Source organism: Prionailurus bengalensis, chromosome E3, assembly GCF_016509475.1.
Source record: "Prionailurus bengalensis isolate Pbe53 chromosome E3, Fcat_Pben_1.1_paternal_pri, whole genome shotgun sequence".
Classification (NCBI taxonomy): Eukaryota; Metazoa; Chordata; class Mammalia; order Carnivora; family Felidae; genus Prionailurus; species Prionailurus bengalensis.
In genome coordinates this window covers 10461630-10485339 of record NC_057357.1, presented here as the reverse complement: position 1 = coordinate 10485339, position 23710 = coordinate 10461630, and the positions used below count along the sequence as shown (strand labels likewise).

General features: G+C 45.6%; 1 protein-coding gene across 3 annotated transcripts in view; it reads right to left on the bottom strand.

Annotated features, from left to right (window-relative positions):
• Positions 1-504: 504 nt before the first annotated feature.
• The window catches only part of FKBP6 (FKBP prolyl isomerase family member 6 (inactive)), a 28398-nt gene continuing 5192 nt past the window's right edge, over positions 505-23710 (bottom strand). The window contains exons 6-9 of one of the 3 annotated variants that reach the window (XM_043559846.1): positions 17107-17301; positions 16870-16979; positions 15450-15542; positions 505-616 (exon numbers count right to left, since the gene is read on the bottom strand). In XM_043559846.1, the coding sequence (XP_043415781.1) occupies positions 15452-15542; positions 16870-16979; positions 17107-17301 (396 nt within the window). In that variant the 3' untranslated portion in view covers positions 505-616; positions 15450-15451. Of the gene's footprint in view, positions 617-1264; positions 1372-10846; positions 10971-15449; positions 15543-16869; positions 16980-17106; positions 17302-23710 lie in introns of those variants that run through there. The other 2 variants (XM_043559845.1, XM_043559844.1) reach the window with 2 other exon arrangements.

The following is a 23710-nucleotide window of genomic DNA, read 5'->3' as shown; positions in this document are numbered from 1 at the left end:
CTGGAGAAGAGACCCAGTTCTGCTCTTGCCGATCCCCTTGGTCTTAACGAGCAGCGGTCCCTCTACCCCGCCTACTGACTTCACAAATTTAGTTGAATTCACACAATGTATACTGGATCTTGCCAGGACAGGGAAAGGTTTTATTTATTGACAACGAAAACATGTGTAACATAATTCTCTCTCTAAAACAGAAAACCCCATAAAATACACAAAGCAATCTCTATCTGTATTTACCCAGGGACATTAACAGCCGGAAGGGGGGCTGAGACTGGGAGAAAAGCCAAGGACTAATTCCATTAAAAAAAAAAGAAAAAGAAAAAAAGAAACTGAATTAAAAAAAAAAATAGCATTTTCCTGCTTGTCAGTAGCTACACTTCCCCCTACTCCGTGTATGAAAACGTGAAACAGAAAACAGCACCTGTGAAAACACACTTCGGCCGTGCCAGGCAGAGATGAGGCAATGGCCCAGGGCTGGGGAATTCCTGCCCCGACTTCCAAGCAGGTCCCTGCAACACAGTCTGCCCTGGGCAGTTCTTTCCCAAAAGCCCCCCGCCCCCAACGACGACGGACAACTCCAGCAGCCTGGCTCCTCTTGTTTGAAGTTTAGTCGGAGAACCTAGGAATCAGGCACAGCAGTTAGGAATCCAACAGGGCTCAGTTGCCCCACACTGAGCCCTCAGCTGCAAGGGCCACAGGCGGTCACAGCCACCCATCAGAAGGAGCCAGAGCCGGTCGGTCCCAGGTCTGTGGTGACGACACTAGACGGGGTCGGGGAACAGATGCATGGCTGTAGAGCCCCTACTGGATGGGCTCTGGGAAACGGTAACCGATTAACATGGCGGCTCTGAAAGGCGAAATCACGAACACAGGACAATCTCAAAAAATCAGAACAGAAAGGACCCTCACTTCATCCAGCTCAACTTCATTTTTCAAATGAAGCCCCAAAAATAAAAGACTAATTTTTGAATGCAGGTAGAGCCTTATTCATTAGAGTTTCTCAACTGTTCCACAAGGAGTGACACTTCCTTAGCCATTTAAAGATGTGAAAAACACCCCGAAGAGTCCAATATAGAAGCAGCTGCTTCTCAGTGGGATACCACCAAAGACCTGTAAAACACACTGGGCAGCACGAGCCACCAGGATGTCACCACACTAAGAGCCTGGACAAACGTTTCCCAGGCAGCTCCATGGCACAACCGCCATCACACTCCACACTGGTGCAAAGAGACAGGGTGGCGGTTTATCCAGAACCAGAAGACTGCAGTTCAACTCCTGGCTGCCACTACTTCTGCTCTGTGCTCCTGTTTCCTCATCTATAGACCGTGCACGATAATATGAACTTCACCAAGCTGGTACGATCGTGACAGTTATCTGAAGGAGGGCATGTGACAGATGCCATTATAACAACTACTGATGGTTCTGCAGTCTTTGCCCACCATCCCTCCTCCCTGATCCCCTGGCACTAAACACTGGCCCCAGAGCTGCAGAATGTGGGTACACAGAGGGCTGGGAGGCTGGGTGTGCATTCCCAGCACTGGGGCAAGCAGATGTGCCAGTAAGGATACTGCCTCCACTCCCTTCATGCAGGACAGCAGTTTCTGAGGAGAGAAGAAGCCCGCGTGGGATGCTCCCCCTGGTGCAGGAGCGGCAGCCCAGAGCAGGGAGGGGAAGGCCAATGCTTCCTCCTCCAGTTGTCCATCTTGTCTCTCATTTAAATCTATGAAGAACGCTTTTTGTTCCTATAAATACTGTGGAACTCTTCTCATTATAAGCCTTTGTTGGCCACCTTTATCCCAAATTACAGAAAAACATGGCACCAGTAAAAACATGGCCATGAACTGTGAGATCATGACCTGAGCTGAAGTCAGACCCTTAACCAACTGAGCCACCCAGGCGCCCCTATTTATTTTTAAAAGTGAGCGAGCATACACCCAAGAGGGGAAGGCACAGAGAGAGACACAGAGAGAGAATCCCAAGCAGGCTCCATGCTGTCAGCACAGAGCTTGATGTAGGGCTCAAACTCATGAACTGTGAGATCATGCCCTGAGCTGAAATCAAGGGTCAGATGCCTAACCAAGCGAGCCACCCAGGTGCCCCTGGAGAAGCTTTTTAAGAAAAGAGGGACTGTTGTGGCTGCCCTGTGGGGAAGAGATTGAAGGGGCATGAGAACTGCATGGGGAGAGCAAGGCTCTCTAACCTAGGCTCTCAGGCTGCTCTGCCCAGCACACTGAGGTGGGAGCTGCAAAGCGGGTCCAGGCCTTAGAGACTGGCAGCTTCACTCTTCTGTTGGGCAGCGCTGTGCTGCCCAACATGTATCCCCATGTATTCCTCCACAAACCCAAGCTGCCACACCAGAGCAACCACTCTAAGGTTGTCACACTGGACAGGCCACGTGTGGGCTCCAGTCAATAGTCCACACACGTGCCTGATTAGAATGAGGCCCCTTCTCTACAGCCCCAGAGGTAGGAGGCGTTTGCTGCACCCTGCCGGGCATCGAGACAAGGGAGGGATGGGGTGGGACCACACAGGATGCGTGAGGGCAGAAACATCAAAAGCACTTTCCTGTCCAAACCCAAGCGAAGTTATGAAGAAACAATAGGCTGGCAGTAATCTCATGAGGACCTCTGATGCAATCACACCGAGAAATGTCTAGCTGTGGGGCCAAAACCAATCTGACATCACCTCTGATCACTTGCAACTGCTGTCCAGCTTGAGGCCTAACAGGACTTCAGAATCTACTGATGAAACAAGACAGAGCTCAAGCCCCAGAATCAGTAAGGGGAGAGGGAAACCCACCAGAGCATCCATGGAGCATGATTTAGTCATTCCACTATGAATGCTACCGTTTGTTGTACAAACATGAAGAGTCAGTCTACCATTAAAGTGTAAGAAGCAGTTAATTTACCCTGTATAGATGTGAACCCTTTGTTCTGGGTATTATGAGTCCATAAACAGAAATTTGGGTACAACTATTTATTACTGTTTTTTAAAGATTTTATTTTTAAGTAAACTCTACACCCAACGTGGGGCTCAAACTCATGACGACCAGGAGTCGCTTGCTCCTCTGACTAAGCTGGCCAGGCTTGCTGGGAAAACTATCTGTTATTTATTTATTATTGTGAGAGAGAGAGACAGCACTAGTGGGGGAGGGGCAGAGAGAGGGAGAGAGAGAAGCCCAAGCAGGCTCTGCACTGTTAGCACAAAGCCTGTGCGGGGCTCAAACCCAAGAACTGTGAGATCTTGACCTGAGCCAAAACCAAGAGTCAGACACAACCGACTGAGCTACCCAGGCACCACTCCCCCCCGCCCCCTGAGGAAAACTACTTTAGACATTTGAATAAAAAATAAAGATGTATATCCCCAATTCAAATTAAGGATGGAAATAAACTGCCAATAGTTTAGAACCCTAAACCTAAAAAAAGAACTATAAAAATACTAGAAGGAAACAAGACATTACTTGCTGGCCAAGGGGAAGCATAAACAGACAAATGAGAGTAATGGAGGTGAAGACAAACCGATGAGGCCCCTCTTACAGGTAGTCTCACTCCCTGTCCCCCAACTCCATTCAACAGCAACATGCTCTTCTGACTGAGCCAGCCAGGTGGCCCTTGAAATGTATTTAAATGCATATTACATAATACAAAATACATAATTCTATTTGTGGGAAACACTGCATATACACCCACATTCTCAAATATTCACAAAAAACCTTCAGGAAGGACACATATAAAACGTCAACACTGGTTACCTCTGGAGTGTGGGCTTGGGGACTGAGAGCTTTTACTTCTCAACCTTTTTTTTAAAAAAAAAAAGCCTATAAGCATGTAGCATTTTCATAATTTAAATTTTACTACTGACACACAGCTGTCAGTATGGGTGGGGTGAGTAGAGGAAGCAGCACGCAGAATACTGATCATGGTCAGATGGGTAATGCATACATGGGGAGGTCGACACGCCATCCTTGCTACCTTTAAATAGGTTTGAAAATCTCCATTTTATTATTATTATAGCTTGAAAATAATCAACTAAAAAAAAAAAACAAAACCCCGTCTCAATCTAGTTCGTATCCTGTGCAGTGACTTCAGACATAAATACTCTGATCAATATTCATTCAATGTGAACACGTTCCCAGGAACGGATGGTAGAGAGAACCGCCAAGATCAGACACTGGGATTTTAGGAGGTTCAGGTAGTAGAATTTTCACACTGGAACCAATAAAAAGTAACACTTGAGCACAAATAAAAAGATACCAAAATAGAAAAGTTCACATTTTGCAAAACCAAATCTCGTAGCACACGGAGGCACAGTCAGAGGAAAAGGTCAGCATGTCTCCAGGGCTCACAGAAAGATAAGCTCAGAGACCTGCGAAGACAAAAGCGGCCCCACTTAGGCAGGGAACCCAGACCACGTTCCAGCAAGCGGACGCCCGCTGAATACATTCATACTCAACAAGCGGCTTCCGAGGAGCGCAGAGCCAGGCCCGGGGAAAAGGCAGTCAATGTGAAAGAGAGACTCAAGTGAGGATACAATCGGTGTCTACAATAGCTGCACACAAAAGTGAGCAGTAACCAGAGAAGAGTGTGAAAGTGTAACAGAGGAGCCTGGGAGGTGATGTAATCCTGGAAGCCCGAGCCGGAGGCTGCAGAACCCAGGATGTGGAGGCTGGAGGCGGGAGTCCAAAGCCCTGGGCTGGGCAGGGTGAGCAGGGTTCCCACGGCGTCGGGTGCCAGACCCACCCGGTCTCCCTGCCCTCTCCGGCAGCACTTCTGTCTAGTGCCACTCAGGGAACCAGAGTGAAGAGCCCACCTTGAGCGGCATCTGTGAGATACACCTGTAATGGTGGGTCGTTGAAAAAAGTGATGAAAGCTGTGGATCCCTCTTCAAGATCCCAGCCAATGCACAAACATTGCACGTAAAGGTGAAGATTCACAGATCCTCCTGGAAGCTGTTTAACTGGTTCTCTTTCTCCAAAAGCATTACTCAGCCCATCGGAAGAACCTAGCCTGGGTATCTCAAGTAATTCCATGGTGGGGAGAATTATTTTAGAAGGAGCCAGAACCCATTCACACTCTTGTGACGTGCTGATCTGGCCTATAAGGTCCTCCAATCTGCCACTCCTGCTCCTGCCACCCTGCCAAGCGGCTGTTCAAAGCAGACACTCGCTGCTGGGCCCTCCTTCGACTGCCCCTGCTTCTGTGGCTCCATGCTGACTCCTACTATTGCTGGCCTCTTGGCCTCCCTGGTGGTCCTCCAGCTCAGCAATCTGCCCTTCCCTGGGCCACATTCCTCTACTTCTTAGTGCCGGCCTGAGTCAGGGGCCATACAGTGGTGTTCCCTGCCACTGGGAACCCTTTCAAGCTCTGAGTGGTCCCTCCAAGCCCACCCTTTCTAGGCTAAGCTGAACCAAGCATGCCCCAGTCCAGTGGAGATGGCCAGGACCCACAGCATAGCCCTGCTGCACTTCCGATGACAACTGTCAGAGCTTATGGCCATCAACCTCCACGGTGCAAATGTGGAAGCAGCAGGGCATGTGGTCCAAGGGGTAAAAAGTGCCACCCAACCGCTACCTTTGTTTCAAAATAAGGTTTATATCATTTAACATGTGAGGTTTCTAGTACCATCCAACCCCTCTCCTCACACAAAAAGGTCTGGAGAAAAGGCCTGCACTGCCATGGACCACAGACCAGCTGCATCCACATGACCTGGGAATGTTAGAACCCTAAATTCTCAGGCCCCACTGCCCTGTGGAACCAGAAGCTCTGGAAGCTGTGCTCACACTCTACCCTCTCACTCCTGCTCACTCCACACCCACAGTGCTCTTGCCCTTTGTTCCCACTTCTCCACTGCTGCCCGGGTCACCGTAAGTTGCCACTGGCAAATCCAATGAACATTTTTCAGTCCTGGTCTTTTGAGTCCTCTGTGCTGCTAGATTTGACCCTGCTGGTTACTCTTTGAAATCCGAGCCCCTAGTCGGTCTGCACCTTTTCTGGAGTCAGAGGCCCTCTGAGAAGTGATGGCAGGCATGGATTCTGGGGATACACACAGCTATTCGGGGGTTCGTGGATGCCATGATGCCCACCATAGACTCCTGACTAAACCTTCTGTTCTACTTTGCTGTTTTCACAGTGGCTCATTCTCCTCCTGCTTTCTGTCCTCTTTTCTCAGCTCAAAGCTGGTATTCCGGGGTCCAACCCTGGCCTTCCTTCCTCTTTCTACCCCTCCTCCTGGGTGACCTCATTCCCATTCCTGGGCATACTGCCCTGCAGATACTTGTGGCTGCCACCTGCTCTCCAGCCCTCCAGCTGTCTGCTAGCCACCCCCACCTACATGTCCTGTAGTCACCTCAAATTCCTCAAGTCCCAGACAAAAGATCCCCATCTTAAAACTCCTTCAGTTGCTAACCCCTCCACGGACCCAGTTATTGGAGCTGGAAATCTGGGGATCATTCTTGATTCCTTCCCCTGCTGCAATACCAAACTGTGATTCTTGCCACCAAAAGCAGTCCCTGAATTTCTTCTCTCTCCACTCACCCCGTATCTGCATTCAGGCCCTCATCTGCTAGCTGTGAGGTTGGCTGTGGCAGTCTCCTGGTCCCAGGGTTTCCCCCTGATCTCCATTATTCCCCCAGCCACCAGAAGGGATTACTACGAGAGAGGAAAGATTCCAAAGAAGGCTGTTACGGTGACCTTATTTGGGATACAAGGATTAAATGCAGAACATTTAGGATGTAGGATTGTGAGTTATCTTAAAGAGATGTGTGGTTTCCCAGCAGTTGTTGTTATAAATGCATCCCCCAAAGACGTCCATGTCTTAACATCTGGAACCTCACACTATGTATGTATGCTACCATTAGAGTGGCAAGGAGAACTTGACCATTAAATTAAGGATCTTGAGATGGGAGATTAACCTGGATTACTTGGGTGGGCCCAGCACATTCAGAAGGATTCTTCTTTGCAAGGAGGAGGCAGGAAGAGGCAGGAGGGTCAGAAAAAGAGAAGAGAACAGGACAGAAGAAGAGAGGAGGGAAGGATAGAGAGAGAGAGATTCATGGCAGGGGGAGACTGAAGATGCTATGTTGACGGCTTTGAAGATGAAGAAAGGGGCCACTAGCCAAGGAATGCAAGCAGCCTCTACGGGCCATTTGTTCTAGTGGCAATAGGAGTACAGAGGAATTTGCTCTATCCTCATGGATATCACAATAAACTCACCTACCCCCTGCCCCAAAAAAGAAAACCACAAACAAGCCCTATGATAGATCAGGATGCCAACAAGAATTGTAGAGAAAATGCCTGCATCTGTCTCTCACAGCCTTTCTGGTTTCGAGTGTGAAAATGACCGTTGTGGGTGTGGTCACAACAGGGCAGACTGTGTCCTCTGTGCTAGAGGTGATCTTTGCTCATAGCTCCCTCCCTTTGTCTATTAGATTTGAAAACTGTTCACTGGATTCTTGAAACTTTGGGGCTCATCCCAGTTCCTCTCAGCTTCACCCCCATGTTTCTAGCTTCTCTGCAAAACCCTGAGGAGGGCAGCCAGGAAAACCAGCTAAGACTGTCTTCTCCCTCAGGTGTCCCAAGACACTAAGACACTTGATGTTCATTCCTTATCGCTTAGCCTCTCTCCGTTCATTATGTGCGCCTGTACCCTTGTTCACCTAGATCGGTGTCTGGGATTACATATGCCTGGAGGCAGGGTTTATGAACCGGGTTAGGAACCCAAGAAATTAAAACGGACTAAGCCAACATCTGACAGAACCTCAGGAAATACACAGTGACCCTACAGATCCGATCACTTCATCCTACACATGGTGTGATCGAAGCCCAGAGGGGTTCGAGGACTTTGCTACAGTCACAGCAAGGGAGTGAAGACGGAGAAGCCCAATTTCCCATTTATCAACCCTGCAGTGAATGGTAAAGGGCACTTCCACAATTGCAGATTTTGAAAATTAGAAAAAGGAACCTAGTGATCTCTTGCAATTTAATTAAATAGCCCTCACTGATACCTCATGCACAGAGAGCACAGAATGGACTGAAGTAAACCTTAGGAGGAAGCAGGTTTCAGGCCCATCACAGGTGCCAAGAGAGGATGTGAAGAGGAGTGAAGGGGCCAAAGAAACTCTGCCAGGGGAAATGCTTTCCCAGGCAGGGGTAGAATGAAAAGGTGCCAACCTGAGTGGAGTTATTTATAGTCACACAACAAAGGGATGACTTCAGTGATACCTCCTGAGCTGGGAGAAAAGGCATTTCACAGATATTCCAAAGATCAAGGGACTGTGTCTAACAGTTTGCCTGAAAAACCGACAGGGCCCTCATCTGACAACAAGGGAGCGCCTGCCTGGCCCAGTTACCCTGGGGAAAATACAACTACATGTTGAGGAGAGAGAAAAAAAAGTTGGAGATTCAGAGGAAAAAAAAAAAAAGTGGAGACTCAGAGGAATAAAGTCAGAATAATAATATATAAAATTACAAAAATACCTTTAAATGAGTTATTTGTTCAGGACTCAGACGAGTCTAACTGGAGGCATGAAACATCCTTATAGACTCAAGCGTCGATTTGTGAGTTTCTTCTTAATCTCTTTGGGAAGAGGGGGATCAAAGAGATTCCCCATCTAGATCCAGTCACATACTGGATACGGGGAAAAGATGATTTACTCCTAGGGTTTCCTGGCAACGGACTAGCCCGGCCGGACACAGGAAGGCTATTTTGGAACGAGGGAACCCCTGACCCCAGAGGACATCTCTAGCTTCTGTGGTGGCACCAAGCTCTGTGGGGCCTGCTGCTTTAGTGCTCACTTCAGGCCAACTCTCTGAAGCAGGACGAAATCTCAGAATTTCAGCGAACAGGAATGTATTCTCTGCAGCATGGCCTTTATTTCCACCTGAGCCTCCTGGGAGCTGCTCTGGCTTCCCAGAAAACATTCTTCTTCTTTTTTTTTCTTTTTAAGTCTGTTAAGATACTCTTTCCCTGAGGCTGGCCACACAACATGGCTCAATCCTCTTAATTCTACAGCTCAAAGGCTTCAGCTTAAGTATGGAAAGCAGGAAAAAAAGGAAGAAATTCTTAAACATCTAAGTGAGGGAGAAAAATCCATGGGCACCTGGTGGTAACACTCCAACTGAAGAGAGCTGCTGAATATATTTAAAGCTTCAGATATCATCTGGGGTTTAGATTTCAAATCCAATGAAAATGGTCAGAGTTGTTTATTCATAAGCACAAAGACCTCCACAGGGAAAGGGTCTAATTCTCTGAGCTTCATGCCTTTCCCAATCTGTAAAGTGGAAACAATCATTTCTCCCTCAGGAATGTCGGAAAGATGAATGGGTTTGAGAACAGACCTACAATAGTGCTCGGACTCCAGGAAGAACTGTTGAAAACCCTTCACTTGGGGCACTCCTGCTAGCTCATTACGGAGCTCGGCCTTACTCCCATAGGTCAGACAGAAGCATAACGTGAATTCCAAAAGCCATACAGAAACAGTGACATGTGTAACTATATCAATAGGCAAAACAGCTAGGAGAATATTCCAAATTACATAACATTTAATTAACATCCTTCACATAAAAAAGGGTTTTTACAAATATAAAGACCCAAAACGAGAGCAGGCAAAGGAGATCAAGAGGCAAGTTGCTTTAACAGTAGAGAGAGCCAATTAAAAACACAAAAAGCCGCTCAACTTCACTAGAAATTGGCGATGTACAGTTAAGATAATGTAGCACTTGTGTCCACTGTTTCAGCCAGAAAAATCCACCTGAGGAAAAAATTTGGGGGGAAACTATTGTTAAGAGCTGGGGCCCAGTGCAAATCCCCTTCCTTCTGGTATTTAAGGATCTCAAAGCATTTTGATTGGTTCCCACCTGCTCAGCCTTAAGAGTGAGTGAGTGGATATCCTGCCCGGGTTTACAGAAGTTTTTTATTTTAAGTTTATTTATTTATCTTGAGAGAGACAGAGACAACATGAGTGGAGGAGGGGCAGAGAGAGAAGGAGAGAGAAAATCCCAAGCAGGCTCTGTGCATCAGCACAGAGCCCGACGCGGGGCTCAAACTCACAAACCATGAGATCATGACCTGAGCTGAAAACGTGAGTCTGACACTTAACTAACTGAGCTAGCCAGGCTCCCCTAACAGAACTCCTGATCAATTTTTCTATTGCTACGTTCTAAAGTGTGAACAGGCAACCAAAAAAACAACTGTGGAAAGTCTGCAACATGAAACATGGAAAAGAGAAAGATGAAAGCAAGTAAGCAGAAAAATAAACATTTCAGAGAACAAAAGAAAATGTGCAAGAATGGTCCTTATTTTTTAGAGGTACATAAGGAAATGGGAAATCCTTGTGGATGAAATGACAGTATTATTAGGATCCACTTCAAATTACCCCGACAGTGCTAGGGGTGGGGAAGAAATGGGTGGGGTCACAGATGGAAACACTGGTTCTATGTTGATACTATTAAACCTGAATGCTGAATACATACATGGGGGAAATCCTATTATTCTACTTGTCTAAGTTTGAGATATTTCATAATACAAAGGTGGAGAGAGAGGGAAACTATAAAAGAGGGAAATCTGAAAAGATCTCGTGGTTTCAAATATTTGCTGAAATGAAAAAAAGCCAACAGGAGAGAGTTGGAAATGAGGTATGTTTCCTGGCAGGAGGCAGGGCAGTGAGGGAGTTAAGAGAGACAATTTTACAGAAACGTAAAGGTTTATGGGTGGCTCAGTCAGTTAAATAAATGTCCGACTTGGGCTCAGGTCATGACCTCATGGTTTGGGAGTTCCATGGTCTCTCATTGGGTTCTGTGCTCATAGCTCAGGGTGTGAAGCCTGCTTCAGATTCTGTGTCTCCGTGTCTCTCTCTCTCTCTCTGCCCCTTCCCTGCTTGTACTCTCTCTCAAAAATAAATATTTTAAAAAATGTAAAGAAACATAAAGGATATAGAGGATCCCTGCAGAAGGTCTAACATCCAACCAACAGGAGTCCTAGAACAAGAAGAGAGGGAAAAAGAAGGGGGGAAATGTCATTAAGGAAATATAGAAGAATTTCTTAGCTCTCAAGAACATGAACCTCTAGAATTAAGGTACCTATGTGAAGGACTTGAGCATCTGGGGGCACCTGGACACACACTGAAATTTTAGAGGAGTTATAAATAAAGAGATACATTTTTACCAGCATCTGGAGTTGAGGAGGAGGAGCTCGGAGAAGGGGCAGGACTACTGACAGGAGTGGCATTGGGGGTGGAGGTGCCTGAGGGGAAAGCTGTGAGGGCTAAGTCGGGAGGGATGCACAGTCTTAGAGTGGAGATCTTGTAAGTGGGGTCTGAGGGTGGGGATAGTTACTGTGGGAGGCAAGTCCTAACAGGGGGCTCGTTTCTAATGAGGAAGGGAGCTTTGAAATGGGGAATAGGTTCTAACTAGGCAGGGGATTCTTTTCGTTCTAAAATCTATACCAAGCTATAAAGTGTGTAATCAAGTGTGAACTGGACACAGAAGGAGTGGAAAAATTTATCTATTATACATCCAATTTTTGGATGTTATTTGAGAATATCCACACAAGGAAGTAAACCAAGAAAAGAGAGCCAGTAAATAGTGGATTCAGCCCAGCAGATAAAAGAAATCTCAGAATGGCAGTTATGCATCAGGCCTATGGAACATTCTCAACGGATTGGTACACAAAATGGGAGATTTCTAAGAGGGAGGTCCCTGAGAAGAAAGGGAAGTCCCAGACTAAATGGTATCACAGAGTTTTAATATGTAGGATTTTTAAAGTTTATTTTTTGAGAGAGAACACATGCACAAGTGGGGGAGGGTCAAAGAGAGAATCCCAAGCAGGCTCTGAGCTCTCAGCACACAGCCCAATGAGAGGCTTGATCTCACAAACCATGAGATCACGACATGAGCCAAAAATCAAGAGTCAGACACTTAACTAAGTTAACTGACCAGGCACCCCTGGTACCAGAGTTTTAAAGAGGTAAGGATAAAGGCAAACAGTTCAACAAACAAAAACAAAGGCATTTAGAAATTGTAGGGAAAACAAAAGCTCTTAAAAACAAACACACACACACACACACACACACTACATTGGGTTTTCAGTTAGTAATATTCTTATCACACAAAGGGAGCATAGGTGATACTGTCCCTAAATTCACCTATTTTTGAAACAATATTTATTTTGAGAGAGACAGAGCACAAGGGAGGGGGGAGGGGCAGAGATAGAGGGAGGGAGGGAATCTGGGGGGTGCTCTGTGTGGAATCTTACGCTGGGTCCGATCCCGTGACCCTGCGATCATGACCTGGGCCGAAATAAGGAAATGAACACACCACTGAGCCACCCAGGCACCCCTGAATTCACCTATTTTAGGTCAACCATTTAAACAGCTGAAAATAGCTACGTTGCTCACTTTACATCTCTTTTCCAGACACGATGGAAGTACGGCAACGGTCTCAGATGCTGCCAGTGTGTCAGGACAAGAAGGACACACTCGAGCTCTAACTGAAGAGAGCAACACAAGGCACAGAAACAGAACTAGGAAAAAGGTTAGAACACGACCCCAAGTGTTTCCAACTGGGTCGGCACCTGTTATGAAAGCCCTCTGGTGGCCCCAGTGAAACCACTGGTACTCGGGAGGGAGCTATGGGAGGTCTCCACCGAGTAGGTAGCTAGGAAACGTCTAGTTGTCAAAGTCTGAACACCGTTAAGTACACGTGCAGGAACACTGCATCCACTGCACTGCAAACCACAGGTTTGTTTGCAGCTTCAAAACAGCTTATCCTACACCAGCTCGGGGTTTGCTATAAACCTTCAGGCCTTCCAAAGTGCAGGAGTCGAAAGGCTGACTTCCATCTTGACCTCTTAGATCACCCCAAGAATACGCCCATCCAGAAGTACGTGTGTGGTCGACATACCCTCTGGAGATCCACCCAGAGGAAAAGGGGTGCCGCGACGGCAATGCCGTGTTGCTCCTTTGCACCGTGGAGATGCCAGCAGAGCAGCAGCTGCAAAGAGATGCCTCGTTCAACCCGCTGCCTCCGCTAGAGTGAGACAGAAGTCACACTCCGCAGAACAGTGAGAGCTGCAACAGCTAAATACCCTTGATGGGCATCTTCCCTCGAATCTGCCCCTCCCCTTCCTCCCCTTTGTGTTCTGAGACAAGTGGCTTCCTTGCTTCAGTCATTGCTCCCCCGCCCTACTACGCAGCGCTAAGAAGGGAGCCACTCAACACACGGTAACAGGCCAGAGTCCTGCTTCAGGAGTTTTCAAGCTGGAGCCCTGGCTGGTATAGGAAGAAGAGGAAGGGGTAGGGGTAGGGAAGAGCCCGCTCTCAAATAGAAAGGCTGCGAAAGGACACTTGGGCACTCTACAGTAGGAGAGCATGAAGCAGAGGAGACAAAGTTGTCGAGGCCTTCAGAACCGCAGGTGTCCACCTGCTCAAGTACTGGCTGTTCAACTCCGATTCTGTGAGTGCCCCAAATCCCTTCAGCAAATCTCTTTTTTAGCTGATGCTCGTTGAAGACAGGTTTCTGTCCCTGGCAATAATGAGGGTCCTGACAGCCAATACAAGAGCCAGCTTGGAGGATATGGTTTCAAAAAGGCTGGTTTAGCATTTCGGCTATTTTACACTTGATCCGACCAACATTTACTGAGTGCCAATTATGTGCTGGGCAAGCTTCCAGACACTAGAAAATACAAAGACAGAAAACACACGGTCTCTGATCTCCAAAAATGTAGTCTGTTATAAGTGGAAACTTCGAGACTGTAATTAAGAGAACACTCATTCCACCAGGAGGACCAACGTCTTGTAAGACAAGATGCAGACAGATCACTAGTATTTAACATCTTGGAAAACAAGAACCAATTGTGTCAAAACTAGGTTGTCGAAAGAATCTTAAAACTTGTTAAGTGATAGAACACTGAAGACCGAAAAGCCAAAATATGTCACAATCTCAACAGTAGTGGCAGTAAGACAAATATAGCCATTTTGCAGGCTCTAGGCCCTGAGCTGTCAGCACAGAGCCCTACACTGGGCTCGAACCCACGAACTGTGACATCGTGACCTGAGCTGAAGTCCGATGCCTAACTGACTGAGCCACCCAGGCCTCCCAATCATTTTAGACTCAAACACAGTCATTCCCAATTTGACAAAACACCCAAAACTTAGGAATATCTGGGAAACCATCTAAAAACTCATCAGGTCCAAAACACCTTCGAGACGGAGAAAGCTGGGGGGTTAGAGACAACGATGAGGAGCTGCCCTGCTGGATTTTCCAAGATCTGTTTCCAGGACAGACCCTGGAAGGACTGGGTCTCCACTAAATGGTACGACATGCCAGATGACACGACAGTCCAAAACGTCTGGCAAAAAGCCAGCAAACCTCTCTTCCTGCTGGACATTAACAGTAGCCAAATAGGAGAAGTATTCTGGCTCACGTCTCGGTTCAGAAAACCCACTAATACTTCAATGTCCCCGAAAGACCCAAAGGCCAGGGTCACTGGGTCAGAGCTTGTGATAAAGGCAACATTTACTTCTGATACCGACTGGTTGTTTTTGACAGGGCAGAGAACAACAGCTTTTAGATCACTTGCGAAAATGTCTGGGATGAATAGGCCTTTTCACTGCCTTCTTCTCTCCAATCTCTTTTGTAGAGAGATGTAGGTAGCAACAAAGGAGAGATTTATTACCATGAGCCCATTCGGCAGCTGTTTTCTTGTTGCTCCTTGTTTAACTTCTCTCAGGAGAGCTGAGTTATCTACCCAGCAAAGCAGGTGTTTAAGGCAGGTGATTTTGTTTCCATTAATTTTCTTAAGTAATAGTAAACCAGACTAGAGAATTATCTCATGAACTCACAGGGGAACCTTAACCCTGTGCCTGCTATATCACAAGGCATCTGCTGCAGCAGGAAAGTTAGGTTGTGATCCCTGGTGGTTCCAACACCTTCAAATCTCTCCAACTGACAGTAAGCAGAACTTAAGAGTCACAGCTCATCCCTACTGCCCAACATCTGGATTTTGTCTTAACAATGTGTTAGACATAAAGTGATGCTGGAGGCTTCCAGGAAAAAACAGATTAAGAAAGGCATTACTCTTCATTGCAAAGCCCAGATAAACCATCACATTAATGACTATACTCAACAGTTTCATGTTCCGAGCTACTGGGAGGGAAAGGTTAACATAAAACATGGGAAAAGTTTTTAATTTTAAGGCTTAAGACCGCCTCCACCTATAAATTGAACCTCCAGCTCTGGAACTTTCCAATCTTCACCATGATCATCTTCATGAGAAGGCCCATGTTATGTGCACTCTACACAGTCACTGTGCCATTAGCTTCCCACAGAACTTTCTACCCCTCCCATCTATACTCACTTGTAGACAGCCACTATTCACTAGTGGGTTGAGGAGAACAACCATCCTTCCATATACTGGACAAAATCCTGAAGCCTTGCATGCTTCAGCCCTTTGATTACCTTCAATTTTCTCCTACTGTAGAGCCATTATCATAAGCAGCGAACATTCGGTGACACATTTCTTTCTCTTTATCTGTGTAGTCCCTGTAATAGCTGGAGACAAAAATACACATTAGAGAAAGTCTGTCTTTGTAGGAGGTGACATCTGGTGGCTAGAATACTCCACTCAGGTCCAGAAACATTGAAAATTCAGCATGCCCTGAACTGAATTTGGAGGCGATGGAAGCCGGACGGGTAGGGGAACCAGGAGAGGCTCCCAGGGAAGGGCTGTTTAAGAAGCGCATGGAGAACCTGAAGCCCACAATCTGAGAAGATGACAACCTTAAAGGCTGGAGCCACTGTAAGGGCTGCCAGGCTGAGTCTTCCCAAATGGCCTCATACTCGGTGACCTCTGATTTATCTTGAGATTTCTTTGCTAAATAATGGTCAGATTCCAAAATGTCTACATCGGACTTGTAAGTATCTTCAAAGGATACACTTATTATTTTTGGCACCTAGGTGGGACAGGATACTTTTAAAAACCAGAGAAGAGGGGTGCCTGGCTGGCTCAGTCAGTAGAACATGTGACTCCTGATCTCTGGGTTGTAAGTTCAAGTCCCATGTTGGGTGTAGAACTTAGTCTAATTATGTAATAAATATTTCAGTTTAAAAACAATCAGAAAAGAGATTTCTGGACAGTCTTAAAAGGTCTTTAATACAACAAATGGATTCAAGTGTAAGGGGTGCACACAGGATTTTTTTTTTTTTTTAACATCAAGGGGCTTCAACTAGCAATCCAGGTTAAATGTTTAATGTCAACAGGAGTAGAGAATCTTACCAGTAGAGAAGAACAAAAAAATAATACCTAAGAAACTGGACAGATTATTATGGACAACTCTTATTTATATGCTGATATAGTCAAAGTAGAAAACTTTGAAAGTAACTTCTGTAATCACAAAAAGCTACACTACTGAAAGACTGGTACTGGTATTACTTGGATAACAAAAAGTCACCCTCTGGGTATGAATTAGACCTGAAAGATCCACTGCAGATCAAACCAGGATCTACAAGACACATTTCTGCATTCTGTTAAGAACAGTGGTTTTCAGTTGTGGCAAGTAGGGGAAAGTATCTGAAGAACAAGACCTTTTCAAAAAATTACACTGGCCCGCCTGTTATAGAGTGCTTACTTTGGGGGTAAGGGGTGGGGAATAGGGAGATGGGATAGGATCCGGATTTGCAGTTTTGAAGTTTGTCCCAGGCTCCTCAGTGGGAGCTGTTGGTTTAGCACTTCTTAAAGCCAGCTCTAGGGGGCACTGCCTTGTAACACGTGCCACACAACATTGCCAAACAGTCCTTCGCCAGGTGGACAGACATGAACCGCAGCCCCAAGGCTCATCTCTCTCTCTTTGGTTCGCACTCCCGCAAACAGAGGTCTCACCTGGCCAGTTTCTTCAGCTCGTTATTGATGTCATGATTGAAGGGCTGTTCCTTCTGGGCTCGGACTAGAAAATCTCGAGCCTTCTGATACTCAGTCATGATAAGACAGGCCTGTCAAAGGATGGAGTTTTAAAAACACACTTGGTTAGGAAAGACAGTGTTTTTCTAGGGCCCAAGTTGAACATCACCACTACCTTTTCTTGGGCATTCGTTCCCCAGTCCCTGCCCTCCAACACACCTGTCCGCACCGGAAGAGGGCCTTGGCATTCTTCCGGTCAATGATCAGAGCCTGTTCTCCATAACGCAGGGCCGTGGCGGGCCGCTCCAGCTTCAGGTATGTAAAGGACAGGTTAAGGAGGACAAGAAGCTTGGCTGCTTCCACCAGGTGCTGCTCTTCAGGGGGTGCTGATCGCCGGTGAAGCAGCAGCAAGGCCTGTGGACAAGGAAAATAAGTAGTGAAGAGGAGGTATGTAATCTTGCTATTAAAAGCCCTAAGAATCCAGAAAAAAAAATGTATTAGAGCTAAAAAAAAAAAAAAAAAAAAATGAGTTCAAGATCAACACAGGAGAGTTAGCTGTAAGTCTATACTCCAACAATAAACAATCCAAAAATGAGGACAACTCCATTTACAATAGCATCAAAATGAAGTCACGATAAAGTTTTAAAACACAAGAACTGTATATTGGAAACTACAAAACACTGCTGAAAAAACTAAAGGCCTGGGGCGCCTGGGTGGCTCAGTCAGTTAAGCGGCCAACTTCGGCTCAGGTCATGATCTCGCAGTCCGTGAGTTCGAGTTCCGCGTCAGGCTCTGTGCTGACAGTTCAGAGCCTGGAGCCTGTTTCAGATTCTGTGTCTCCCTCTCTCTGACCCTCCCCCATTCATGCTTTGTCTCTCTCAAAAATAAATAAATGTTAAAAAAAATTTTTTTTAAAGAAAAAACTAAAGGCCTAAATGGAAATACATTCCCTGTCCATGGATCATAAGACTTAATAGGAAGGCAATACTCCCAAGGTTGATACATAAATTCAAAGCAACCACTACCAAAATTTCAACAATCTTTGCAGAAATGGTCAACCCGATCTGAAAGTTTGCATGGGAATTCAAGGGATGTCAAGTAGCCAAAACAATACTTAAAACAAGAATAAAAATGGAAGACTCACACTTTCAATTTCAAAGCTTATTACAAAGCTACAGTAAGCAAGCCAGAGTGGTTTGGACACACACAGATCAAGAGAATAGAATGGAGAACGTAGATTGAGAGTCCAGAAACAAACCTACACTTGTGTAGAGTCAATGGATTTTCAACAAGGGTACAAGGGTACAAGGGATTTTCAACAAGGGTTTCCTCAACGAGGAAAGAGTAGTCTTTTCAACAAATGGTGCTGGGACAACTGGTTGTCAATATGCAAAAGAGTGAGGTTGGATTTCCACTTCACACATATACAAATGCTAACAAAATGGATGATACACCTAAATGGAGGAGTTAAACTGTAAGACTCTAAGAAGAAAACAGATATAAATCTTTCTGACTTTGGATAATGGTTTCTTAGACATGACATGCAAAGCACAAATCACACAGGTAAAAAAGATAAGCTGGACTTCAAGTTTAAAAACTTTTGTGTTTCAAAGGATATTATCAAGAAAACAAAGAAAATGACTGAAAAAAGTCACTATAACCATCACTTACTGGTTTAAACTAATAACACACTGGCTTACTGATGTCGCTGTGTATGCCTATAGATGATTTTGTATTTTTGAATGAAAAGACACTTGTACCTTCCTGAAAAGAAAAAGAATGTAAAATGACAACTCACAGAATTGGAGAAAATATCTGTAAATCATATTTAAGAAGAACCTACTACCCAGACAATATAAATAACTTTTATAAGTATAAGAAGAAAATCCAATTAAAAATGGGCAAAGAAGGGGCGCCTGGGTGGCTCAGTTGGTTAAGCGTCTGACTTCAGCTCAGGTCATGATCTCATGGTTTGGGAGTTCAAGCCCCGTGTCAGGCTCTGAACCAACAGCTCAGAGTCTGGAGCCTGCTTTGGATTCTGTATCTCCCTCTCTCCTGCCCCCTTCCCTGCTCACACTCTGTCTCTGTCTCTCAAAAATAAACAAACGTTAAAAAAAAAATGGACAAAGAATATGAACTGACATTTCTCCAAATACGACCTACAAATAGCCAATAAACACATAAAAAGATGGGCGACATCTTTTTAGTTATCAGGAAGTGCAGTCAAAATCATGAGATACCACTCCACACCCACTAGGATGCCTATAATTTGAAAGATGGAAAACAAGCATTGGTGAGGACGCAGAGTAACCGGAACCCTTGTATTGTTGGTGGGAATGTGAAATGTTGCAGCCACTATGGAAAATAGTTTGGCAGTATTTCAAAAAGTTAACCAAGGGAGTTACTACATGAGCCAGCACTTGCACTCCTAGGCACAAACCCAAGAAAAATGAAAACTTCGGTCTACACAAGAACTTGTACGCCAATGTAAAAGCAACATTATTCACAGTAGCCAAAAAGAGGAAACAACAACCCAAGTGTCCACCAACCGATGAATGAACAAAACCCAGTTAAATCCACACACTATATCGTTCAACCTTAAAACGAATGAAATTTGGTATACGCTAGAACATGGATGAACCTTGAAAATACTATGCCAAGTGAAAGAAGCCAATCACAAAAGGACAAATATTGTAGGATTCCACTTATATGAGTACCCATGAGAGGCAAATTCAGAGAAGCATGAAGTAGAAATAAAGATTACTGGGGCTGGAGGAGGGGGAGAATGGGGAGTTACTGTTTAATAGCTAAACAATGTTTGGGATAATGAAAAGTTCCAGAAATGGGCAGTGGTAATGACAGTTTCACAACACTGAATGTGCTCAATACCACTGGATTGCATACCTGAACATAATCAAAACGATGAATTTTAGGTTTGCACATTTTTATCAAAATTGAGACAAAATTTTTAAAGAAAGAATAGAGTATTAATACACATTACAACATGGCAATATATTTTCAAAGTTCACCTAAGAGAAAGAAGCTAGACACAGAGCACCACACATTTGGGGATTCTATTTATGTACAATGTCTAGGAATAGGCAAATTCATAGAAACAAAGCAAAATAGGAGTGATCAAGGGGTGTTGAGGGATAGGAGAGGAACTGCCAACAGGTACAAGGCTTCTTTTCAAGGTGATGAAATGACCTGGAATTATGTCGTGTTGATAGATGCACAACCTTATGAATACACGACAAACCACTAAACTGCATTTTAAAAGTGTAAACTTCATGGTATGTGAATTCTAACAATAGCAAAGGAAGAAAAGCGATGAAGACAAAGCCTGAGCAGTGTCAGTGTGACTCACAGGCAGGACCCCATTTGGAAGACGACAGCCAAACTGGAAAACACATCAGACAAGATGGTGCCGGAGGCACAGAGCCACCAGCCTTCTTTTGCCTCCCCTTTCATCTCCAAGCCCCAGGCATTTGTCACAGAAGTTTCTGTCCATTGCCTTCACACCTTCTGAATTGCTTCAGGTCTCCTATCACCGACCTGGATCTGTCCCCTAAACTCTGGCCCCATTCCTAAACGGAATCATGGGACAATCTGCCACCTAGAAACCATCTTCTACAGGCCACCTTTATCTGGCTGTTCTCACCAGTGAGTGAAACTGAAGTTAATACATCTCTTTGCCAGTTATTCCTGTTTAAACATTTTTCTCAAATGAGAAAGCTTCAAGCAAGTCTATTCTTTGGTTTCCTTTGTCACTCATAAAACATCATCATCAGGTCTAGTTACTCGGTTTTGAAAATATTTCCAAAACTTTTATCTGCACAACTCCCACCTTCTGAAACACATTCCGGGATCCCCGTGACAGGCTTAGCTGCAACACGCCTGAAGCAGTGCCTCACGTGGAATGGAAAATTCACTAACAAAAGTCTGTCCCTTCAACGTGTCCTGCATATGGTGGTGTGCTGGTAAATGTTTAACAATCAGCTCTTGGGGAAGGGGTGCCTTGCAGGGTGTGCCCATTCCTGTGGTGTAAACAGTTTAACCCTGGCCGATCTCGAGCTGCCAAAGTAACATTAACCAGCTCGTAAAACTTCCTGAGCCATTTTACAATTGGCTCTCCCGAGCTCCTACACACTATCTGCGTGCTACCAACCTTCACGTCCTCCCTAAATATCACTTTTATAACCTCACTCTCCCCTTCCTTCTTCTTCATCAAGTCCAGACCCATCCGTACACATTTTTTTTAAATTTTTTTTCAACGTTTTTATTTATTTTTGGGACAGAGAGAGACAGAGCACGAACAGGGGAAGGGCAGAGAGAGAGGGAGACACAGAATCGGAAACAGGCTCCAGGCTCTGAGCCATCAGCCCAGAGCCCGACGCAGGGCTCGAACTCACGGACCGCGAGATCGTGACCTGGCTGAAGTCGGACGCCTAACCAACTGAGCCACCCAGGCGCCCCCCATCCATACACATTTTAAGGTCTTCTTGAATCTGGTTACCTGAACTCTATTTTCCTGGTATTCTCCAAATGTAACCTGTGCTGTAGACTGAGTGACCACCAACTGGCCCTTGAACAGGCTCTTCTCACTTCTACACCTTTGCTCATCCTTTTCTCCTGCCCAGAATTATCTTCTGCCTCTTTCTCTGCCATTTCATCCTTCTAGACTCAGCTACCGTGCCATTGCTTCCAAGAAACCACTACCAGATGGGCTAGCCCACAAAGATTTTCCTCCTCTGAAAGGCTATAGTACTAGATACTACAGGGATTTCTTGGTCACTGGGAGTACCTTTGATCTCCCTACCTATGTTACCATTATGTGAAGCTAAGGACCCTGCCTAGATGGCACGTCCCACATGAAGCTGAGCAAAAGGCTGGGAACAATGGCACTCAATCAACACCAATTTCCCCGCTCTGAAGACGGAGAACATTTCTATCATGAGCAGGTAGCAAAACCTGTGGCTGAGCAAGACAGACTTCACACTCACCTTTTAGTCTCTCCTGCCCTATGGAAAAGAAAGGCACAATCCAACAAGAACAAAGAACAAGAGAACTGGTAACAAGCCCAACATGTCAGAACAGATGGCAGAGTCTGACCAACCCAGCAGAAGGGAGCACCAATAAAGAAGGGGCTGGTCTGCAGCTCAGAGCCCCAGGAACTGACAGAACGAGCCATCAGAGCTACTGTAGAAGTGGAGCTGAATAAACAGGACACGTTGAACATTGCCACTCAGTCCCTGTCCCTATGCATCCAGATGGCCACTCCTCCCCACCACCTCCAGGATCATGGAGTCTATCTTCTGGAGAAATGGAATAGAACCAAAAGAGTTCTCGATTCAGGGACAGCAGAGGGCAGGAGGGAGGTAAACTGGTAACAGGGGTATTAGAGGGCTGTTTCAGTAACAGCCGGAGAGGCCCTCTGTCCCGTTCCCCTGTTCGGCTCCCGGTGGCTCCCAGCACGCTGGTAGCCAGGCATTGACACAGGCAGGCGATGGGAGAACAGAGTGGCTCCTGCGGAAACAAGTGAACAGAGACACGTGGGAGGCCAAATGAGCACACTGCGACGCGCCCTACCAAGCACTTCCGATGCCTCTTTCCCATCCTAATGGGCAGCCGAAGATTCCAAGACATTTGAGGAAAGCCTCTATGGAAGAGACGGCCTCCTGTCTCCCAGTGGCTGTCCTCCCCTCTCCCATAGTAGCAGGATTTTTGGCTGGGCACACGTGCAATCGGAATATAGGGATTTGCTAGCTTTTCTTGCAGCTGCTGGTTATAGCCAAAAGACAAGGTTCTGGAAAACATCACTCAGTGTGAGGGTCACAGGTTCATACTCTCAGCCCTCTCTTTTCCCTCCGGTGCTTGGAATTTAGAGGCCACCATTCTCAACCACAAGGCCCAGAGCTCTGCCCTATAAATGGGAACACAGAGAGATGGAAGAGTGCTCAGCATCGGAAACCATTACGGAGCACAGCTACCAACCAGCCCTGCTTTACTCACCTCAAGCCTTTCACATAAGAAACAGTAACACTGACCTAATGATAGGAGTCTGGGACCTACCACCAAACCTAAGACAAATGGACAATATCCAATGGGCAGAAAAAAAAAATCAGGCAGAAAAAGAATGGAGGTTTTTTTTTTTTAATCTGAAAAGCAGAGAGAAGAAAATTACAACCAATACTCAAAACATAAGAAAAGCTGATGTATGCGTGAAACAAGAACACAATGCTGGGGAAAGTTAAAAAAAAAACAACAACAAATGAATGAACCGTTCCTCAGATGAGATGGCAAATAGAGTCCAGGACAGCTCCCAGACAGTGGGATGGCAAAAGCGAGATGGGCAAGGACAGAAAAAAAGGAAAGTTGAGGCTCAATCCAGGAGGACTGACAACCAAGAGTCCCCAAAAAAGAGAAGACAGAAACAAGGGCAAATTACCAAGGAAATAGATGAAGGAAGTTTCCCAGAACACAGGACAGGTTTCCTGAAAGATGCACCAGGGGTTCAATACCAACAAATTTTAAAAAACACAAACACCACTGTAAATTTATAATGACGCTAGAGGAAAAAAGATCCTTACATCCTTACAGAGAAGAAAAAGAAAAAGCCACATATAAAGGTACAGGAACCTAAATTTCATCCAGACTTCCTGACAGCCATTGTAAAGCTAGAATCAAACAATATTCTTCAAAATCTGAGGGATGATGGCTGCATGCTAGAATTCCTAGAATTCTATACTCCGATGCCAACTGCTAAGTGTGAACTACAAGAATATTTTTAGAAATGTAAGGATGTGCTCTATCAGCACAAGGG